Source organism: Squalius cephalus, assembly GCF_949319135.1.
Source record: "Squalius cephalus genome assembly, chromosome: 9".
In the NCBI taxonomy this organism is placed as follows: domain Eukaryota; kingdom Metazoa; phylum Chordata; class Actinopteri; order Cypriniformes; family Leuciscidae; genus Squalius; species Squalius cephalus.
The window spans coordinates 2,634,720-2,656,870 of record NC_137130.1 but is presented as its reverse complement, the minus strand read 5'-3'; the positions used below and the strand labels follow the sequence as shown (position 1 = coordinate 2,656,870).

The window sequence follows — 22,151 nt, the reverse complement described above, 5'->3', positions numbered from 1 at the left end:
TGAATGCGGCGATCGCACTCGGGTGCGCACCAACAGCGGACCAAACAAGCGAACTCTGGAGCGGTTCGTTTGTGGTGAGAACGTGATCCGACCTCGAACAGAACCAACTGCCAAAGAACTGCGCATTTTTGGACTAAACCAGTTGCCGTAGTCAGCTTCGCTGTGCATTATGGGATGTGGAGAAATGTTTGTTGACAGTCTGCAGCTCGCGGACAGACTTGGAGTTGTGAGGAGGTGCGGAGCCTGATAGAAATTATTAACGTTATTTTCGAGCCGCATCCTCGCTTCATTCTCAAATATTATTGTTTGTCTAAAGTGGTGTAGAACTATATAAACTATATAATAAAATATGACCAGGGATACAATCAGCCCACGCAGTCGTCTCTCCATAGTAAACAGCGGCGTGTTGTCTGCCGGATTTTCCACCTCTTTGTTTACTTCCGGGAGTTCTGTTGGAATTTTCCCGCACGTTAATTCTGGCCAATCGAAGTGCAGTTATGGAAATGCGTTCAAGACACATCTGGCAAAACGAGTGATGTGGATGTTGTCACGTGACTCGTTTTATCAACTCATAACCTGATCCGGACCAGAGCGATCAGTGTGGTGTGAAAAGGAACCAAAACGCCTGAAAAATGCTACAAAGTTTAATGGTCCGGACCAAATGAACCGAACCACAGATGTGAAAGCACCCAAAGATGAATGAAAGTGTTTTGAATGCATTTTCATTTTTGAGTGAACAAACCCTTTCACACATAGGATGCTAAAAAGGTCCATGGTTTGTGTCTGGACCGCACTACGTTCAACAAGTCCCATAGCTACTGAAGAATAATGTGGTGAGTGAGTCAATCACATCAAATGAAGCAGAATTAGCCTGGATGGAGTAAGTGCCGACGGCCGCCCTCGGCTTCATGCAATCGAACGTTTCTCTGGCTGTAATTGTCGTGTGACCCGAGGACAGATGCGGGAAGGAGTGGCGGTGGCAGTAAGTGTGCATTAAGCGTCACATCGCCTGCCGTTTTCTGTCCCCACCTGTCCTGTGCTATAGAAGCAGCATGTCACGGTGAAGAGGAACACTGTCGCTGCTCGCTGACACATCCTAAACCAGATCGGCATCTTTCCCCTGCTCTAATGAGGATGGAGAACAGTGTCCGCCGAGCGCTGTCACGTCCCGATGAAGGCTCTTCTCCTGCTCGGCCCCCGGGGACCTCATTAGGCTTTTTTCTTTTTTTTTTCACCGTCTCCATGCAGGAATCACACCGTTCCTTAGGGAAAAATGTAAATAAACGCGTTTGTCACTTAGCTCCCTCCCTATTTTGCTTTTTCCAGGAAGAGAAATTGCATTGTGAGGCTTAATTAGTAAGCACTGCCATTATGCGTTCTTTATAATGTAAATGAAGCGGCCGAGCACTTGGAACTGTTGTCTCGCAAGCTTTGTGCCAGGTGTTTTCTGGCTGAAAGCTGGCGGTGCTTTTTTCATCCTCGCGCTAAAGAAAAAGACAACTGTACTGTGAAATCGTAGGACGAGCTATAATTATTTGACAGATGATTTTTTATTTTCTTTCTCTCCCCTCCTCTCCGATCCACAGCTTTAGCGCTGTGAGTGACGACGCTTACTTTGATTTCCTTTGTTGCGGTCGAGCTTAGAAAAGGGATGATGATTTTCCGAATGCTGTGGCTGTCAAGCGTTGGGATTCTCTTATTCTCTCGTCTCTCTCTCCTCTTTTTTTCCGAGAACTTGATTCCCGGAAATCTAGGAGTTGGAACGGTCATGCATGTAACGGTGGCGGGCGCTTCTCCCGAGGGGTTAGCGCTTGATTAATATTGAAAATCTATAAGTCTTCCCCCTTAGCGGCAGGTTTTATGAGAGGAAATGTGGAATGATAATCTTGCCCACCTGCTCCCGCCATCCTCACCGGCAGCACGAGCGAGGGATGATGATGAGGGAGATCTGGGAAGGATTATGACTTGGAAATTGACAGTGACTGAGGACGAGGCCGCAGTCCATCCCGGGCTTGAGTTGATTTATTCTGGAGGAACTTTTGCTTGTCTCTCTTTGTCCTGTAAATCTGGCCTGAGTCTTGAGCTGTGTCAGCCAATCAGATTTAGCATCATCACCTGTCCGTCATGTTTTCAGTATTAAAATGCTGATAAATAATATATGAGGTTAAAGTTAAGATATGAACCCTTCAGTTTTTCCCCATGATTCATAAATCCACATTTCAGCATGACTTTTATGCAAGATATTTGGCCAATTATGTTGGAATAGGAACAACAGAAGTTCCTCCTTCACTTCTAAAATCTATTGAAATCTATTTTCAAGCGGTGCTTTGGTGGGAGGAATTATTATTTGAGTGGCTGGAATTAATTATAGTATTATAGTGTATAAATGTATTATATACAGTGATTATATATTATATATTTTTTTTTTTTAAATGTAAACAATACAAAGTCCTTGAACATGGGAAACAATAGAAGTTACACAAAATTTGGAACTACGGAACTAATATAATAAATAAATAAATAAATGTATTTATTTATTTATTTATATTTATATATATTAGGGCTGGGATGATACACCTAGCCTATCTCCTGATTTGATACCATCACAAAACTTGGGTGCCGATACGATATGTATTGAGATTTCTTTTTAAGAATTGTAATTGCACAAGTATTGCGATTCAACTATATTCAATATTCACTATAATATTCACTATGTTTTGAGATTTTTATATATCCGTTCAAGCACAAGAAGACGTGAAAGAGAGCTCAATTTAGCATTCACAAGCTGTCTGAGAAGCGGCTTTCTAGGCGCGCGCTTCACACAAAACTCCTCACAATATTGAATCGAGTTCTCACAAAGTGAATTGATTTATTTTTCAAGCCCTTATACAACCCTGTGTTTTGAGAGGGATGTGGGACGCGAGAGGATGACGGAGACCGTCTCGAGTCTAATATCTTCATGTTTTCTCCCGATGTTTCCAAAGCAATTGTTGTAAAAGGTCTGAAGAGCACATTTTATCTTCTGCAGGTGTGAGATGTTTAGGCCTATTTGTTATTGCACTGCCAGAGAAAGCCAAACTAAATTAACAGCGTGTGTGAAATCTACTATCACAATACTCAGGTGTCGCTAGGATATGTATTGTGTTTTTCTACAAGTATTGCGATATTTCAATATTACAATGTGCGATACACTAATCTTGACCTGCCTTACCAAGTCTAACATGCACAAACTGTGTTTTTGACGTGTCCTACAGCGTTTTTCTACTTTAAAGGACAGAAAGAAACGTTTATAATCCCCTGTGAAAAGGCATGAGTGAAGATTTGTGAAAAGAAACAAGAGATTGCATGTCAATAACTCTGTCTGCGCTCTGACTGTGTGCAGGTGTTGCGGTGAAGCTGTTGCAGGTGCGTTGAGTGTGTGTTTCCCATTATCCTCTCTGTTGCTGTGAATCTCACCAGCACACGCTGACGTTCCTCCTCTCTAACTGCCCAATCTTGTAAGCTAATGTGTTGAGAAACGTCCGGTTTAGTGACACGAGTCCTCGTCAGTCTCGAAGGCACCGGCGCTCACGTGTTAAAGTGAAGAGGGAGCGTCGAACTCGCCATGCTGTGATGTTGGCTCAGGGTTTTTCCTGGAAGGTCACGCCACAGTTGTTGGCAGTTTCTCCGCCCGTGTGCCCTGATGTGTTGATGCTTCTCGCCCACACACACACACCGCTCGCACCTCCGCCTGTCAATCTGACTTCACCACCTGAACACGGGTAATAAACTTGTGCGGCAGCTCAATGACACGCGTGTCAATTTGGGTCGTGTTTTCAGCACCTCATTGTTCCTTTGAGCAATTACAGATACACACCTCAGAACCGAATATGGAGTGTGTGTGTGTGTGTGCGCTTTCAGGAGAAATCATCAAATATTAACATGTCACAGACGATTTTAAATGCGAGACTCGCGGCTATTTGCTCACGTTTGTCAATAAAACGGTGCACAAATACAGCTCGCATAATGTTTCTCATCATCTTCTCATTATTAGGATATTATGTGCTGCCGCGTTATTACTCGTCGCATTGTTTTTTCTGAGGACTAATGTAACAGCGTTCAGTGAACGCACGCTTTCCTGCGTCGCAGCTCTGTGGTGCTCCACTGAAAATAGATATTAGTGCCTCCATGTTACGCTGCGGCTGCAGTAATTGTCTGAGAGACACGAGGTGTCCGTTCTTCTGTCTCCGTGCGGGAGCAAATCTTCATCTCCTCTCGTTGAGTAATAGTTCACACACACACATAAATTGAAATAAATTGATTATGGGGTGAAGATTCCTGCGTGCAGTTTATCAGCGGTGCAATTATTTCAGTGCAGTGGAAGTGTAAAGATGTGAGCACATCTAAATGAGAATTTTGGTTTAATTATATGTAAATTATGGTGTTGTTGGACCTTTTTTTTATTTTTTTGTGCCGTTATTACCTTTTTTTACCTTTTTTTTTTTATGTTGCATGTGCATCAGTTATTTATAAGTCTAAAATCAAAGTAACGCTTAGAAAACATGTTAAATTAACAGCTGTTTGCTGCCACTGTTTGGTTATTGCTTGTGTAGGCCTATTTGTAAAAATCAATTAATATTCATTGATCAATATTTGTTGACACTCTCAGATGAGAACGAACCTTGAACTGAATTGAGTTGAATGATGAATGACACTTGTCTTCAATAGAGCTGAATCCGATTGGTTTCATAATTGACGAATTTGCAACATTGAACTGAATTGAATCAACATCGACCTGATTTTATCTGAGTAATGACACTATTGTCTGTTTAGAGCTGCATAATTTGATTTGAAAAGTGTCATATTTGATGAAGTTTGCATCATTGATTCTGTTATTTGTCTGTTTATCACAGTGAAGCTGCTTTGAAACGATCCGTGTTGTATAAAGCGTTGTCGAAATAAAGCAGACTTGACTTGTTTCGGGTTTGTTGGGAGTGTTTTAGAGCGTTTTATCTAAAAATGACACTCATTTATGCATTTGAAATATTTGGTGGCTTTGAAACGATCTGTGTTGTATAAAGCACTATGGAAATATAGGTGACTTGACTTGTTTTAGGGTTGTTTGGAGTGTTTTAGAGCGTTTTATCTGAAACAGACACACTAATTTATGCATTTGAAATATTTGGTGGCTTTGAAACGATCTGTGTTGTATAAAGCACTATGGAAATATAGGTGACTTGACTTGTTTTAGGGTTGTTTGGAGTGTTTTAGAGCGTTTTATCTGAAACAGACACACTAATTTATGCATTTGAAATATTTGGTGGCTTTGAAATGATCTGTGTTGTATAAAGCGCTATGGAAATAAAGGGTTGTTGGGAGCGTTTGTCATTTGTGCATTTGAAATATTTGCTGGCGTTTGTGGGCCATTTAATTGAATAGTGCTAATCTTAATGACTGTCCGTGTGCAGACGGCAATTGAAAAGCACCCTACAATTATTGATTAAACCCTCTTGAAATGGATCTGGCATGTGACCCGGCTTCTGTAGACCACCAACCCCTCCCAACAATGCGCTCGGGGGGGTATTTTTGGGGTTGGGGGTGAAGGTAAACCACCCACGTCTCCCCCCTGACACCTCGGGCTCGGCTGTTTGGCTAATGAAGAGCTCAATTTAGCCAGTGACGTGCCGCGAGCGCAGTCGCGCGCTCTGACTGGCTGAGCGCTAATGACATCACGTTGGCCAGCCGTTGATTTGCCGCTGTCTCTGAGGCTTCGGGCGAGAGTCTCAGCCATGGGCTTCGAGAGTTAGACGCATACAGAGAAGCTCTCGCTGAAGACTGAGACACAGAGAGGAGGAGGAGGAGGAGGAGAAGGAGGAGGAAGAGGAGGAGGCGCTTTAGGGAGCGCAGAAGCCCATGCAGTCTCGGGTAATATGGAAACTAACCCTCTGATCCATGGAAATAATGACAGCGAACATGTGTCAGGTGAGTGTTCGATGCGGACGCACAGGTAATGCGTGAAGATTCAGGTGTTTGAAACTTTGCTCAAGGCAGAAAAAGCAATGCAAACTGTTCGTTTCAGGGTGAATTTGGGGTTTTCTTTGGAGAAATGCATAAATGTGAGTGTAAATGAATGTGAATTGTGGGTTTTCTTTGGATAAATGCATAAATGTGAGTGTAAATGAATATGCTGTAGTTGCTCGAGGTGAATGTGATGCTGAGATCTCGACAGTCTGTGAAACGTCTCTTCCTATCTCAGTTCATTGCGATCGAGAAGTTCTCCAGTGTTGTAGTGGATAAAAGCATGTGCTAAAGGCATAAATGTGACTGTAAATGCATATGCTGGAGTTGTTGCTGTCGTGGGGCTCGTTTCAGAGGAGGTGAATGTGCTTTTGGACCGGAGACGTTCTCCAGTCCGGTGTTGTAGAGCTGAGCTGGTGTCGTGTGAGGTGAGGACGATCATGTGCTGGCGCGGTTTGTTAATGTGTGAGCGCTGCCGTTTACTCTAACAGTTGCTGTGAAGTGCACTTGATCAGTGTGTGATGACTGCTTGTATTTCAGTCTGAAGTTTGGCGTGTGTGTGTGTGTGTGTGTTTTACCTGTGATTTCCTGTGTGTGTGGAGATGGGCTTTGTTCGGTGTGTTTCATGTGGTTGTGTAACTGAGCAGATGGAGGTGTTTGATCACACGAGCGGCATCCGAGTGTCCTCGTCCTCTCTGATGAAATCAGATTTATAAATGCATTTAATTTGCACACTTTCTGTTAAATCTAAACTTGACTTGAAAATTCAGTTTTTCTGAATCATATTGTCTTTTCAGAGCTGCTTTACAGCTGAATTTGTCTCATATTTGATGAAGTTTGCATCACTGATTCTGTTATTATCAATGTGAAGCTGCTTTGAAACAATCTGTACTGTATAAAGCGCTGTAGAAATAAAGCATTTTTAATTCAAATTAGAATTAGAAACTCGTTTTGTCTCGGTTAATATCACAAAACTCGCTCTTCTTTCTCTATTTTTTTTAATAATAAACTGTTTTATACTGTATTTTTAGGCAGCTGTCAATCATCTGTGCATAATTGACCGAAAAATAATGACTTGCGGAACAGATGGGGCTCGTATTAATAAGTACGCCGTGGTTATGAATGTATGAAGGAAAAGCTCAATAACAAAAAGCTGTTATTTATTATATGCAGTCGTTAATTAAGAGCATAGATTACACCTGGTGACGCGTCTGCAAAATGATTAAATGTATATGAATTACAATGCACTGCTGGGTTTAAATAGTACATTCACTGTTCATTTTTAGGACAGCCTTTTATATTTTTTGATTTTTTTACGTAATTCTCAGTTTTTCAGGGTTTGAGACGTGGCTTATATCGTCAGCCGTCTGTGTTGAACATTTCACGAACTGCATGTAGAACAAACGGCTTATTTGTCTAAGCTGACAAAATCAATACATGTGCAGCGCTCGTCTGACAGCAACACCTATGTCTCATTTGAGGAGTTCAGATTGATAGTGCCATCAAACTGTGTATTTCTCTTTCCCCGTTTCATTTTCCCAATCCTCCTGTCAGCAGTTCCCGGCGCGCTCGACCGTGAGACGTCTCATTCAAACATCGTTTCTGTCTGCTACACACGGGCCTGTTAGCGCCGAATGTGGACTCCGTCCTCAGATGCGCGCCAGCTTGAGGGAAAAATACTGATTTATGGAAATCCAGTCATGTTTTTAAGCCTCTATCAGAGTTTGTAAACTGTTGTGCATTTTACATTCAGTGTGACCAATTCTGTTGCTGGATTTCACGCCGTGTTTGTGCTCTCTCTCTCTCTTGTCCTCGTTTTGAAGGTGTGTGTCCGTGCAAGCGTATGGTGTCACCAGATCCTGGCACGCGTCCCTTTCCTCCTCTTTGTCCCCTGTCGAGTCTCCATCTTTCCTGGCGTCCGGTTCGGATAAGAGAACAAGCTGTTTCTCTCCGCGTTACGGCCCAAATGCTGTTCGAGCGCTGCGTTTAAGAAGGGAATATGGGAGTTTGCAGAATTCATTTTGAAGGATGTTTGCGAGTGTATAGCGCGCCGTCACTCCCACATGCGGCGAACAGACGCAGTGATTTGACAGCTACCTGTGTGTGTGTGTGTGCGCAATGACAACACACACACACCCTGAGGCTTCAGATCTCATGAATATCAATCAGCCGCGGCCATCAGCCTCTTAAATAATGCAGAAGCGGCGCTTCGCTCGCATTTGGCTGATAAATGCGTTGCGTCGTCAGCGCTCTGCCCCGGCGAGTGTTTGTTTAGCTGCACCCTCTTTCATCTCTGACCTTGTTTTCATGTCGTTTTACTAAAGGTCAAAGTGCATCGCAGGGAAATATTCAAAGCTCTTGTTCAATGATGCTGTGGTCCGTTCTGCATTAGAGCTCATTCAAAAACCACAAATCAGGGTAACTTTGCAAGCGAATAAATCATTTTTTTTCTTGCATTCATGTTCTGACCCGTTGTTTGCAGGCTTATTTAGTAAGATTATGCCTGAAAAGGTTTTGGATTTTTTTTTTTTTTATCATATGTTATTTAAAAAAAAAAATTATAATATGACTTCTTGTGTTTGTTTGCTTGGTTTTATTGTATTTATATGATATTTGTATTTTTGTAATTGAATTTTTGCCATGAAAATAGCCTTAGATGCTGACATGGCATTAAATCAAACCATCTGTCTATCTGTCTGTGTTTGCAGGTTCCTGAAGGACATGAGAGGCTTGTTGGCGGCCGGCGCTGTTGTGATCTGGCTGTGGTGCTGGTGAAGAGGACATGGGCCGCCGCTTCAACTCATGCCACAACACGCTCAACAGCGCCACTGAAACGGACCAGGGTTCGGTCTTCACGCCAGGGCGACGTCAACAGGCCGCCATCGGGTAACGGCGCCGCTCGTGAAGCTGAAACACTCTCGTTTAGTCAAGTTTTTAGTATAAGGAGAAGATCCACCAACATGTTCTTAATCCCTCAAGCATGTTTTACCCAGTGAGAAACCTTTTTTTATTGAGTTAACTCTTTGAAAGAAATTAATGAAACCAAAACTTGATTTTAAAAGCATGATATAGTTTGCTATAAATTAGAGACAGGTGTTTTGTTTGTTTTTTTAACGCCATGCATTGCACAATGCTGACAAAATGTAATTCAGTATTTTTTTTTTCTGCATAAGATCAGTTTCATCACTGCAATCAAACACTAATATTTGAGCTGGTCCTTCAATGGACTGAAAGTAATACTGAAAACTAACAGCATGACCGATGTGAAATGAATCCTTAATGCACCTTTGAATTTTGCATATGTATGATAAATACTAAAAATACTATAGTAATGGATTATAGAAAAGTAAAAAAAAAAAGTGCTTTTAGGCAACACACTTGAGCAATTCCTCAAAATCATACAAATAATTCATACTTAATGAAATTTTAAATCTAATGATGCTTTCTTACTCGATTCTTTCTTTTTTTTTATGGGTAAAAAAATAAGCTTTTCTGCGGGCAAAAACGTGTGTTTTAAAACACCAGGATACAGTGTGACGAAGAGAAAGAGCTTTCTGCTCATCTATAAAAGTCTTTTATCATTTAATAGCTATTTTATAAGCAAGTAACAAGTCATTTTGATTCAAAGCCGTCCTCGTCGATGTTTTTGCGTGCGGTTTGATGCTAACGCCGACTGCATTCACAGGTTTCTCCACCATCTGGATGAGGTGTCGTCTCGGTGGGGATTTGGACCGCTGCGCGTGTTAGAAATCTCACTCGGTGCTAACGTGTTAATGAAAGTCTGAGACGAGTGTAATTCTCATTAACTCATTTTGCCCTTCAGATTCTTGTGCAAGACACTCGGCTCATAATTGCTAGAGGTTAATTGGTTTGGGTAACAGCACTCATGCACACCGTCTCCCTTGAGAACTCAACTACGTCAGTGAAGACGTCATGCATTTTTTTTTTATATAAACTCATGCTTTTTATGCTCATATTGACCGATTTGCAGCAAATACCTGCGGTTTGTAGTTAAATCATTGAAAAGCACAAACGCTTGAGATTTATATGTGCTTAATAGGGGTGTAACAATATATCGTGGCACTATATATCGCAATACAAAAATGCAGAAATATGTGTTGTGTATAGTTCACCCAAAATGAGAAAAAAACTCAAGTTTTCAGAGTTTTAGTGTCAGTACTACATTAAACTACTGTATATAATCTTGAATATAATGTATAATAATGCAATGGGGGACTATTGTGGGTCCTGATAATGCCAAATGACTGATGTTACCAGTAAAAAACATTATTTTAAATATATCTAGTCGTGAAACAATGCAAGCATATTCGTCTAAAATAATTCTGTATTTTCAGCTTCAGAATCATGAATATTGTTATTCTGGTGTCTCTATTGTCCTGTGCTTTGGGTTTCCAGCACCAAGTCCAAGACTATTCATTTACACACACAATGTAATATCAAATTTTGTATTTTAATCAACAGTTCATTCAACCTTTTATCATACGTCTTGTAGTATCGCAATAATATCAATATGTGACATGAGGGTCTCGTTACACCCCTAGTGCTTAATGATAAAGCAACCGAATCAGCCACTGATGATATTAGAGGTAGTTTCGTTTATTATTATTCTTAGTTTTTTATTTATTTTTTTTTTAGAAATGCATTAAAATAATTCAAGCATGTGTTTTAGGTTCCAGGCTCTTGGTAGACGCTCCAAGTAGCCGTGTCTGATGAGGATGTCTGATACTGTCAGTGAGACTATGAGAGCTCTGGACGAAAACACCTCGACCGCAGCCGACCACGACCTCGACCTCGACACGTCACAGAACCAACGCCACCATGAAAACTGCAGCGACGACAGGACTGAGACGCAGGTAACGTGACGTCAGGACAAAAGAGTCTGGCTTTCCTTCAGAGCCTCTCATTTCAGTTGAAGTTCCCAGCTTAAAGAACAAAAATCACAAGCTTATTGGAGAGAAACGCTTTACAATAAGGTTCGTTAGTTAACATTAGTTAACTACATTAGTTTACATGATTTATACAGCATTTATAGTTACACTTTATTTTGAGGTGTCCGTGTTACAGTGTAATTATACATTTATTATGTAAGTACTGAGTAATATTAAGCAACTACAGGTACTTACTATAGGGTTAGGGATTAGGGTTTGGTTGAGGGTTAGTTGCATGTAATTATGCATAATTTACTGTTATTACTATGGTAAGTACATGTAACAAGGACACTGTAAAATAAAGTGGTACCGCATTTATTAATCTTTGTTAATGTTAATTTCAACATTTACTAATGCTTTATTAAAATCTTGTTAACATTAGTTAATGCACTGTGAACTGACATGAGCTGACAATGAACAGCTATATTTTTATTAACTAACATTAACAAAGATGAACAAATACTGTATTGTTCATGTTAATTAATACATTAACTATTGAACCTTATTGTAAAGTGTTACCAAAGTTTTCTCCCAGTCAGAAAGTGTTTGCGAACACTCAAATGAGATGAAGACTAATAATAATACAATATTATTATTATTTTGCACGCAGCAGGTTACATAATGCTCTGCAGTGATTGGATTAAATAAACTAGCACATTCAGATGTGCAATTATTGATAGGTTTTTAATTGATCGTTAACCCCCTACAGGCCGTTTGCTGTGATGACATTGTTCTTCGCACATATCGATCGTTATAGTTCGTTCTGTGCTGCAGAAACGGATTGTCCCTTTGTTTGTACGGAGAGCAAGGGTCAGCAAAACAAACGACCGAAGCGATTGTTCTGTTTAGCCACAGACGCCCTCAGGAGTCGAGCGATCAATCGCCGGGTAATTGTGTTATGAGAAGCGGCAGACATGGACAAACTCTCGGCCGTCTTCAGATGGTGAAGGTTACAGCGCTCTCTGATACGGAGACACTTTCCTCTTCCTTTGCGTTTAATTCCCTTTGCCATGTTTTGAAAAGCGCTAGTGAAAAGAGAGCGGATGACCGAGTCGACAGCCGTGAACGTCCCGCATGTTGCCCGAAGGGACTCAGCGAGGGTCTTCATGGCCATCTGGCTCTTCTCTCGCGGATCTTGGCAGCTCCTGCCCACAATGCAACTCTACCTGTGTGTTTTACTGAGAGCGCAGACGGCCACGTTACACAGACTCTTCCAGCATCAGTTGTCAGTGAGGCTCTGTGTGGCCGTATGCCAGATTCAGCCTCTTAGGGAATACATTATGTTCAATAGCCAATTAAAGCTGAATAACCATCCGTCATTATTCAGTAAAGACACCCTGTGCTTATTAACAATCGGCCACTTCTGTGTGTTCAGGCTGAGAGAACAATCGAGACAAAAGACATGTGAACAAATGATGTACTGGATCACTGTGCGTGTGTGTGCGTGTGTGTGCGTGTGTGTGCGTGCGTGTGTGTGCGTGTGTGTGCGTGCGTGTGTGTCTATATAAATATATAATAAATTATATATACTTAATATTAAATGTATATAGAATTTAAATGTTTTGAATGTGGTTGTTTTTTATATACAGTATATTTATATAATATTGAAATTACTTTTAATTATATATATATATATATATATATATATATATATATATATATATATGTGTGTGTATATATATGTGTGTGTATATATATGTGTGTGTATATATATGTGTGTGTATATATATGTGTGTGTATATATATGTGTGTGTATATATATGTGTGTATATATATATATATATATATATATATATATATATATATATATATATATATATATATATATATATATATATATATATATATATATATATATGGCATTTTATATAATATAAACATATATTTATTATGTTTTTAAATTATAGATATTTTTAATATAATAATTTTATATATATAATTGGTAACACTTTAAATTAGGGAACACAATCACTTTTAATTATATTACATATATAATATTTACATTTAAATTATTATATAAAAAAAACAATAATTTAAATGTAGATATTAATTGCAATTTTTTTTAATATAATGATCTTATGAATTTCCTTCAATAAACTCCTAATTACTGCTTATTGATAGTAAGGTTGTAGTGGTTATGTGTAGATTAAGGGATGTTGAATATGGTCGTGCAGAATAAGGCTTTAATATGTGCTTTATAAGTGCTAATAAACAGCCAATATCCTAGTAATATGCATGCTAATAAGCTTAATACTCAATATGTGTTCCCTAATCTAAGTGCTACCATATAACTTTATATATTTATTTTATTATATATAATTTTTTAATATAATTATTTTTTTTCCAGTGTGTCCAGAGTGATTTTGTAATGGGTTTTCATCCTGAGGGATCATATTTCCATTATATTATATTAGCAGAAACCTCAAAGGTATCCTAAAAGGACATTTCAAGAGCGTGACACTCTTTTTCTTTCTCGTGTCCAATGAGGGAAGATGTGCAGCTGTAAATCTAATGATGGCTTTTGATTGACACTCCTGCCTTTTATTAATCTAATCGTGTCCAATATATTTGAATGAAAGGTTTTCATAAATCCCAGGACTGGTTTAGTGTTGAATATATATTTATTTTACGCCAGTGTTCCAGAGAAATAATATTCCTGTGGTCGATCTCAGAAACAAAGTATATTTTTCCCTAAATGAATCCATGAAGAAAGGAGAAGCAGTTGCTGGTTCACTCATGTGATGTTTAATCACCAGGAAATTATGACACAGGAAAAATAGTTTTTCTGATAAGTGGTTCAGATGAATGTGGCCTTATGTCCGTTTCTCTGTAGCATCTCATGCAGAGCTGAGCTTTTTTATAGCTTGTGATTTAGAAACATTAATCTCGGTGAGATTCACATGCTTCATTGTGTCTCATTGCCCTCCATACAGCGGCAAATCCCCGGACAAGGCACTAAAAGACCCAAGGTACCGCGTCCTGAGGCATGAGCACGAGTGTTTGCTGCTTCCATCCGTCAGACGGTTCAGTGTTTGCTGTCGGTCACTGTGTGTTTGTTCATTGTAACGGGTGGCTTGTGTGTTCTGAGGAGTTCGGAGACGTCGCCTTGTGCCGCCGTCATGATTTGGTTCAGTTCTCTGCATGATTCTCATCAGTCTTTCCTGAGGATCATACGTTTGATCACACGTTTGCATTCAGTTTGATGAGGCCGTTTCATAATCAGTGACCCATGTTTGTTATGTTTGCATGGGATTTTTTTAAAATAAACACTGCCGTTCAAAAGTTTTCGATTAAGTTTTATTTAATGTTTTTAAAAGAATCTCTTTTGCTCACCAAGGCTGCATTTATTTGATTAAAAATACAAAAAAAATGTAATATTGTGAAATATTATTCCAATTTAAAACAGCTGTTTTCTATGTGAATATTTAGTAAAATGTAATTTATTCCTGTGATCAAAGCTGAATTTTCAGCATCATTACTCCAGTCTTCAGTGTCACATGATCCTTCAGAAATCACTCTAATATGATGATTTGATGATCAAGAAACATTTATGATTATTATCAATGTTGAAAACCGTTATATTTTTATTTTAGGATTCTTTGATGAATAGAAAGTTCAAAAGAACAGCATTTATCTGAAATAGAAAGCTTTTGTAACATTAAACACTACCGTTCAAAAGTTTGTGGTCAGTAAGAATTTTTATTTTATTTTTTTGGGGAAAGAAATAAAAGAAATCAATAATTTTATTCCTCAACTTTCTTTTCATCAAAGAATCCTGAAAAAAAAAAAAAAATGTACACAACTGTTTATATCAGAATGTTTCCTGAAGGATCGTGTGAAACTGAAGACTGGAGTAATGATGCTGAAATGATCACAGAAATAAATTAAATTTTAAAATATATTGAAATAGAAAACAGTTATTTTAAATTGTCATAATATTTAACAATATCACTGTTCTTTTTTGTATTTTTAATCAAACAAATGCAGCCTTGGTGAGCAGAAGAGACTTTAAAACAAGCTTTTAAAAGCATTAAAACTCTTACAGATCCACAACTTCTGACTGGTAGTGTATTTGCTCCCTGTTTTCAGGAGTTAGTTTTGCCATGCGTTCATGCACTTCTGCTTGTGAAAGTCAATGACTCTGTGTGTAACCTTCACCCGTACTCTTCTCCAGTCTAACGCAAAGTTAAAGTTAGTTCGGAGCCTGGCCATTTGTGAAGAACCCTCTCCTTCCACAATTACCACACAACTGCCTCAAGACCACCAGGTAAACATCATCAACGGTCAATGCAGTCCAGCTCATGACGTGCTGCTCAACACACATGCATCATGTTTTAATATGTCTCATATGTGACATAACATACTGTACATTTCGCCCTGCTGTGACTAGTAATAATTCAGCTACATAATATTAATATCTTACATATTTATGTAAAAAATATTAACCCTTTCCCCGCCATTAACGGAAATTTCTGGCTTTCCTGTGTTTTCACTGTTATATGGTAGGGGGCGCTATTACGCAACTTCTGAACGAGTACTGAATCTCATCAAAACACAGGCGAAGAAGCAGCAGAAACAAGCCATATCATATGTTAGCATATGTAAAATAACGCGATCATCCACATTAAACAGCATGTGAATCAAAACGGCCAAATGTTACTGAATGAAATGTCGAACCACGACGAGCTCTAGGACTGTGAAGCTTTATGGGTGTTGATGGACTCGATCTGTGTTTTGATCATCATTCTGGACGTAGTATGTGACAAAACCCGATTTTCTCAGCTTTTTGCTCAAAATGTTGCTTTTTTATGAAACTTACCCACATTCAAGTGTTGACAAACCAGAGGCCATGCTCTTTCTTTTGATATATTGCATATTCAGATATTCATACAACAAAATATACTAATTAAAATAATTAAAATTTCTCTTTTTCTTGTCAGTATTGCTGTTTTATTGTCATTAACGGCAATATTATTAATAACAGACCACTTAATTAATGATATTCATCTATTCCTTTTATCACAGTGGCTTTATTAAAAATATGATTGAGGTAGTTAGCCAGAACTGTGATGACACAAACACAAGTCTATATTTTCATTCAGATATTGGTGTAGTGTTGTGGAAAATGTGCTTATTGTTCTGCTCCATTAGCGTTCTGTTCATCTTCACCCCACAGGATGGAGATCGTATTAAATTCTCCCAGACGTTTGACAGAGAAGAATCGCCTCTTACGGCAAACGATGATGATGATAAAGACAAAAGTGCCAACAAGCTTGAGAAAATGCCACGCAAGATGCTGTCCAGAGGTGCGTTGTGTTGTGCGATTCGATTTTAAAGACAAAGAAAATGTGAACATGTTAACAATGAACTTGTTCTCCTCTCTTTGAAGACTCCAGCCAGGATTACACGGACTCCACCGGCATCGACCTGCACGAGTTCTTGGCGAACACACTGAAGAACAACCCCAGGTCAGACACCTTTGACCTCTGTGAGCACACTGTCCACAACCAGTGCCTATCTTAATCTTTATAAAGCACAATTAAGAACAACCACAGCTGACCAGTGTGCTGCACAATGCTCTAAAACCAAAAACAATTAACAAAACAGAACAACAAGGGACATAACTTTGACTTTGGAACAGTTATTACGGATTAATTGTTAAATTTGATGTGTAATACTTCATTTGACCTCTAGAGGTGGTCATTCAACATTTGTTTTAGTTATTTTTTGTACCCTGATGTGGAAAGTGCTGGTTATATTTATACCCGTTTTGAATCATTATGTGTTAAATGGCTAAAAGTCGACGTTTATCGACAGGGACCGAATGATGTTGCTGAAGCTGGAGCAGGACATCCTCGACTTCATCAGTAATAACGAGTGAGTCCTTCATTGCAACTATGAAATCTGTTTTATTTATTTCCAAAATTCATTTTTTTCTGTTTGAATTTTTCTGGATTCCATTTTAATTGTTAAATTTGATGCAAGTAACCAAAAAGCATGTAGAATACGTTAAAATAATGAAATGTATACAATATAGCAGCAGTTTATTAAAAAGTTTAACAAAGTTTTAAATTTTAGGGCCCTGTGAAATCCATTTTATTTTTTCACAAACTCCATTTTATTTTCCAAAATTCTGTTTTTTTTCCCCCCATTTTAATATATTTGGATTCTTTTTTAATTGTTTGATTAAATTTTAATAATCAAAAATCGAATCAATTAAATGTATATAACTCTAACAATTTAATGATTTGTTAAAATGTTTAAATTTAATTTTTATTTTTTCATTTGAATATATTTTAGTTGTTTAACTAAATGTTAATAATAAAAAATTGAATCAATTAAATGTATATAACTCTAACAATTTAATGATTTGTTAAAATGTTTAAAGTAATCCATTTGAATATATTTTGGATTATTTTTTAATTGTTTAACTAAATTTTAATAATCAAATCAAATCAATTAAATTTATATAACTCTAACAATTTAATGATTTGTTAAAATGTTTAAATTAATCCGTTTGAATATATTTTGGATTCTTTTTTAATTGTTTAACTAAATTTTAATAATCAAATCAAATCAATTAAATTTATATAACTCTAACAATTTAATGATTTGTTAAAATGTTTAAATTAATCCGTTTGAATATATTTTGGATTCTTTTTTAATTGTTTAACAATTTAATGATTTGTTAAAATGTTTAAATTAATCCGTTTGAGTATATTTTGGATTCTTTAATTGTTTAACTAAATTTTAATAATCAGAAATCAAATCAATTAAATTTATATAACTCTAACAATTTAATGATTTGTTCAAATGTTTAAACGATGTGTTTTCTGTGTGTTCCAGGTGTCAGAGGAGAAAGTTTCCGCCCATGACCTCCTATCACCGAATGCTCCTGCACCGAGTCTCTGCTTACTTCGGCTTAGACCACAACGTCGACCAAACCGGGAAATGTGTCATCATCAACAAAACCAGCAATACACGGATGTGAGCGACTGCGGCGTCTTTTGCATTTGATCCTTTTGAAATGAGTTTTAGAGCAGAAACGTAATTATGAGGGATTTGAGATGGGATTGTGTATGTGACGGAATAAAGCGGCCGTGTAAACACAGCGCTTCTCCTGGAAAGTGTCTCATTTGTGTTTCTCTCTCTGTTCCCCCCGACGTGTGCAGACCAGATCAAAAGTTTTCCGAACACATCAAAGACGACAAGACGGATGATTTCCAGAAGCGCTACATCTTAAAACGGGACAACTCCAGCGTAGACAAAGACGACAACATGGTAGGTGGAGAGCTGCTAATAAAGCCAACATGGTTATTAGGTCGCATAATAACGTAATGTAATACTTCATAAACCGCAGGGAATGTTCAAAGAGCGTCGTGTGTTTCAGATGCGGATGAAACTAAAAGAGGACAGGAGAAGCAAGTCAATCGAGGAGCGTGAGGAGGAATATCAGAAGGTGCGAGAGAGGATCTTCGCTGATGTAAGATGCATTAACGGCTACATGATCGTGTGCTTATGGGTCTTTGAAATGCAATTTTAACAGCCTTGAATCTCTTTTGCAGGGTTTAGACGCCTTCCCGCTGGATCAAAGGTGAGTGTAAGACGAGAGACACAGAATTTAGGGGAAATGCATGTAGAGCATGACGCTAGCAACGCCAAGATCATGGGTTTGATTCCCAGGAAATGCATGAACTGAAATGTAATATGTGACCCTGGATCACGAGTCGCACGGGTTTATCTGTGGCAATAGCCAACTATACATTGAATGGGTCAAAATTATCGATTTTTATTTTATGCCAAAAATCATTAGGATATTAAGATCATGTTCCATGAAGATATTTTGTACATTTCCTACTGTAAATATATAAAACATTTATTTTTGTGAGTGAATGCAGCACAATCGCCAACATAAATGGACAACTTTAAAGGAGATTTTCTCAATGTTTTGATTTTTTTGCATCCTCAGATTCCAGATTTTCAATAGTTGTATCTCAACCAAATATTGTCCTATCCTAACACACCACACACCAATGGAAAGCTTATTTATTCAGCTTTCAGATGATGTATACATCTCAATTTCATAAAATTGACCCATGTGACTGGTTTTGTGGTCCAGGGTCACATATAGTCACTTTGGATTAAAGCTTCTGCCTAATGCATAAATGTCAAATGATGGGTGTTTCACGCTCTGAACTGAATATTTACATTTATGCATTTAGTTTTGCTTTTATTCAAAACGACTTGCAAAAAAGGAACAAAAGCAATTCGTACAACATTTGTAATATACCATGTCATATTAGACGACTAGATTAAGAGGAATAGACAACATAGAGAAAATCAAGTCCCACCCTACAGTTTTTGTTCTTATTAAATATCATGCATCACTCTTTCATTATGGGAGTAAATGGGTGCCAGACAGTATTTGATTTGACTATAAACTTAATATTCAGCGATATTATCAAATTAACCACTCAACCAGATGAGAACAAAACTTGAACTGAATTGACTTGTTATCTGTAGAGCTGCTTTACAGCTGAATTGAATTAATTTCATAACTGTTGAACTTTGCAACACTGATATTATTGAATTAAATCAACATTGAACTAAATTGAACTGAATAACGACACTTGTTTTTTGTAGAGCTGCTAATTTGTCTCATATTTGATGACATTTTCATCATTGATTTTCCTGCTTATACCTATAAAGCTGCTTTAAAACAATCTGTATTGTATAAAGCGCTGTAGAAATAAGGCTGACTTTAGCTTAAGTTGCCCGTACTGCCATAATAAATCACGTTGAACGTCAAGTAATAAGCGACATGTTTTCCAGGATTCAGGAGGACGAGATGTGTAACAACATACAGCAGAGACGGCAGATCTTCAGGTAATCACTGCCGTTCATCATATTCTCATGACCTGCAAGTGAATTGAAGCTGGTAGTTTTGTGTAGGCGCGTTTCCATTACAGATTTGCGCAAAACTTTTACGATTTTTTTTTTCTTTTCTTTCTTTTTCTTTTTTTTTTTCTCTTTTTTTCTTTCTCTTATTTTTTTTTTCTTTCTAAATGTCGACAAAAAACTATTGCGAAATGACGGCGTTTCCATTAACCGATGTTATGCGACTAAAACGTACATTTTTATCCTCTTGCGATAAGTCAATCAAAAAATCATGGCAACGGTTGTTGGTCGGTTTATGTATCTCAGCCACTGCACTGGCCATTATTATTAATCAAAGGAGACGTGTGTGTTATCCAATCATTAATGGTAAGGAAAGACCCTTATACTGTGAGCGGCTCATATGAGGAGTTTCTGGGTGTTTCTCACTCATTTCTGCTTCGAGGTCTTGATTGTGGCATTTCTTTGAGGTTTAGAATCCAGTATTTCTGTAATTCTTCTGTCTTTTATGAATTTAATAAAGAGCTCTGTCTCGTCTTCTGTCCAAACACACCGCGTCGTCTACGTCAGGTGACCTGTGAATGCGCAAAAACTGTTTCCATTGCAGTTTTGCGAAAATATTTATTTTTCGAATTGCCTGAAAAACCTCCTCATGCGAGCGTAAAAACTGTTTTTTGCGATTAAATGGGAGTTTTTGCGAAATTGACGTGTTTCCATTGGGCGTATTTTCAATTTGCAATTTCAGTTTGCGCAATTTGAAGGGTAATGGAAACGCGGCTAATAAAGCTGTCCGATGTTCTCGCGCAGGCTGAAAGACGATCGGTCGGCAAACAGCCGCCAGAGCAGCTCCGAGAACGAGGCCAGGTTTTCAGAGCCGCGTCCGTGGAGCAGCACGGATTCGGACAGCTCGAACCGCAACCTGAAGCCTGCCATGACCAAAGCCAGCAGCTTCAGTGGCATCCCGGTCCTGACCCGCGGCGACAGCTCCAGCAGCAGTAAGAGTGTGGGCCGGCTCTCAAAGACAGGTGAGTGACACCACAGGACAATTCAATTCACATTTATTTGTATAGCGCTTTTCACAATATACAGCTTTACAGAAAATGCATGAGTCCACATTACAGTTTAGAGTGATCTGTTATCAGACTGTCTAAGTTATGCAGGTAACACTTCACAATATGGTTCATTAGTTAACTAGCTTAGTAAACATGAACTAATAATGAACAATACTTCGACAACAGTCTTAGTAATATTGATTTCAGCATTTACTAATACATTATTAAAATCAAAGGCTGTATTTGTTAACATTAGTTAATGCACTGTGAACTAACATGAACAAACAATGACCAGCTGTATTTTTATTAACTAACATTAACAAAGATGAATAAATACTTTAACTCATTGTTAGTTTACTAATGTTAACTAATGAACCTTATTGTAAAGTGTTACCGTTATGCATTTCAGAAATGTACATCTGCAAATCAAAGTTGGCTAAAAATGTATTCATTTAAACAATGTAATTTAAGGCAGAAACAGTGAGCTCATTGAAGTAATGAATACAAGACAACAGACGATTATTAGTTTTATTTGTTGATTCAGGCCTCGATAATAAGGACGCTCGGGACAGTTGACGGAAGTGTTAGTGTCCCGATCGGGCCAGTGCAACATTGTCATGAAAGTTTAACATTTGCATCAGTTGCTAATTTAAAGGGTTAGTTCACACAAAAATGAAAATTCTGTCAGTTATTGATTGAGGTTTCTGAGCCAGCCAAAGACCGCAGTTTAATGACCACTTTCAAGGCCCAGAAAGGTAGTAAAGACATCATTGAAAAAGACCATGTGACTACAGTGGTTCAACCACTAGTTAGCTGGCATTCTGACTTAGAACCAGGAAGTGCTTAACTGCATTTACTACAAGAATAGCGTAGGAGATCTGACACAGACGAGAAGAACCTGTTGAATAAAGTCATTATTTTAGGGGTTTTAAACCACTGTAGTCACATGGACAATTTTAATGAAGTCTTTAATACCTTTCTGGGCCTTGAAAGTTGTAATGACGTTGCTGTCTATAAAGGGATCAGAAAACTCTCGGATTTCATCAAAAATATCTTAATTTGTGTTACGAAGATGAACAAAAGTCTTATGGTGTTGGAACAACATGAGGGAGAGTAATTACTGACAGAACTAATATTTTTAGGTGAACTAACCCTTTAAACATTTAAGCAGAAGAGGACACTAAAGAGAACTCGCATGCTGTGAAAGCACGTTTGAAAGCCGCGTCTCACACAGTGCGTGAACACTGGATTGAGTTAT

General features: G+C 38.1%; 1 protein-coding gene across 26 annotated transcripts in view; it reads left to right on the top strand.

Moving 5' to 3' along the window:
* The window catches only part of LOC307164788 (R3H domain-containing protein 1-like), a 54,677-nt gene that overhangs the window by 8,260 nt on the left and 24,266 nt on the right, over window positions 1–22,151 (top strand). For 8 of the 26 annotated variants that reach the window (XM_079881890.1, XM_079881889.1, XM_079881887.1 and 5 more), the window contains exons 1-14: window positions 5,764–5,961; window positions 8,706–8,883; window positions 10,688–10,871; window positions 13,880–13,915; window positions 15,121–15,213; window positions 16,123–16,252; window positions 16,336–16,414; window positions 16,764–16,823; window positions 17,793–17,933; window positions 18,119–18,227; window positions 18,337–18,429; window positions 18,512–18,540; window positions 19,779–19,832; window positions 20,649–20,866. In XM_079881890.1, the coding sequence (XP_079738016.1) occupies window positions 10,728–10,871; window positions 13,880–13,915; window positions 15,121–15,213; window positions 16,123–16,252; window positions 16,336–16,414; window positions 16,764–16,823; window positions 17,793–17,933; window positions 18,119–18,227; window positions 18,337–18,429; window positions 18,512–18,540; window positions 19,779–19,832; window positions 20,649–20,866 (1,186 nt within the window). In that variant the 5' untranslated portion in view covers window positions 5,764–5,961; window positions 8,706–8,883; window positions 10,688–10,727. Of the gene's footprint in view, window positions 1–3,382; window positions 3,406–5,763; window positions 5,962–8,705; window positions 8,884–10,687; window positions 10,872–13,879; window positions 13,916–15,120; window positions 15,214–16,122; window positions 16,253–16,335; window positions 16,415–16,763; window positions 16,824–17,792; window positions 17,934–18,118; window positions 18,228–18,336; window positions 18,430–18,511; window positions 18,541–19,778; window positions 19,833–20,648; window positions 20,867–22,151 lie in introns of those variants that run through there. The other 18 variants (XM_079881881.1, XM_079881904.1, XM_079881897.1 and 15 more) reach the window with 4 other exon arrangements.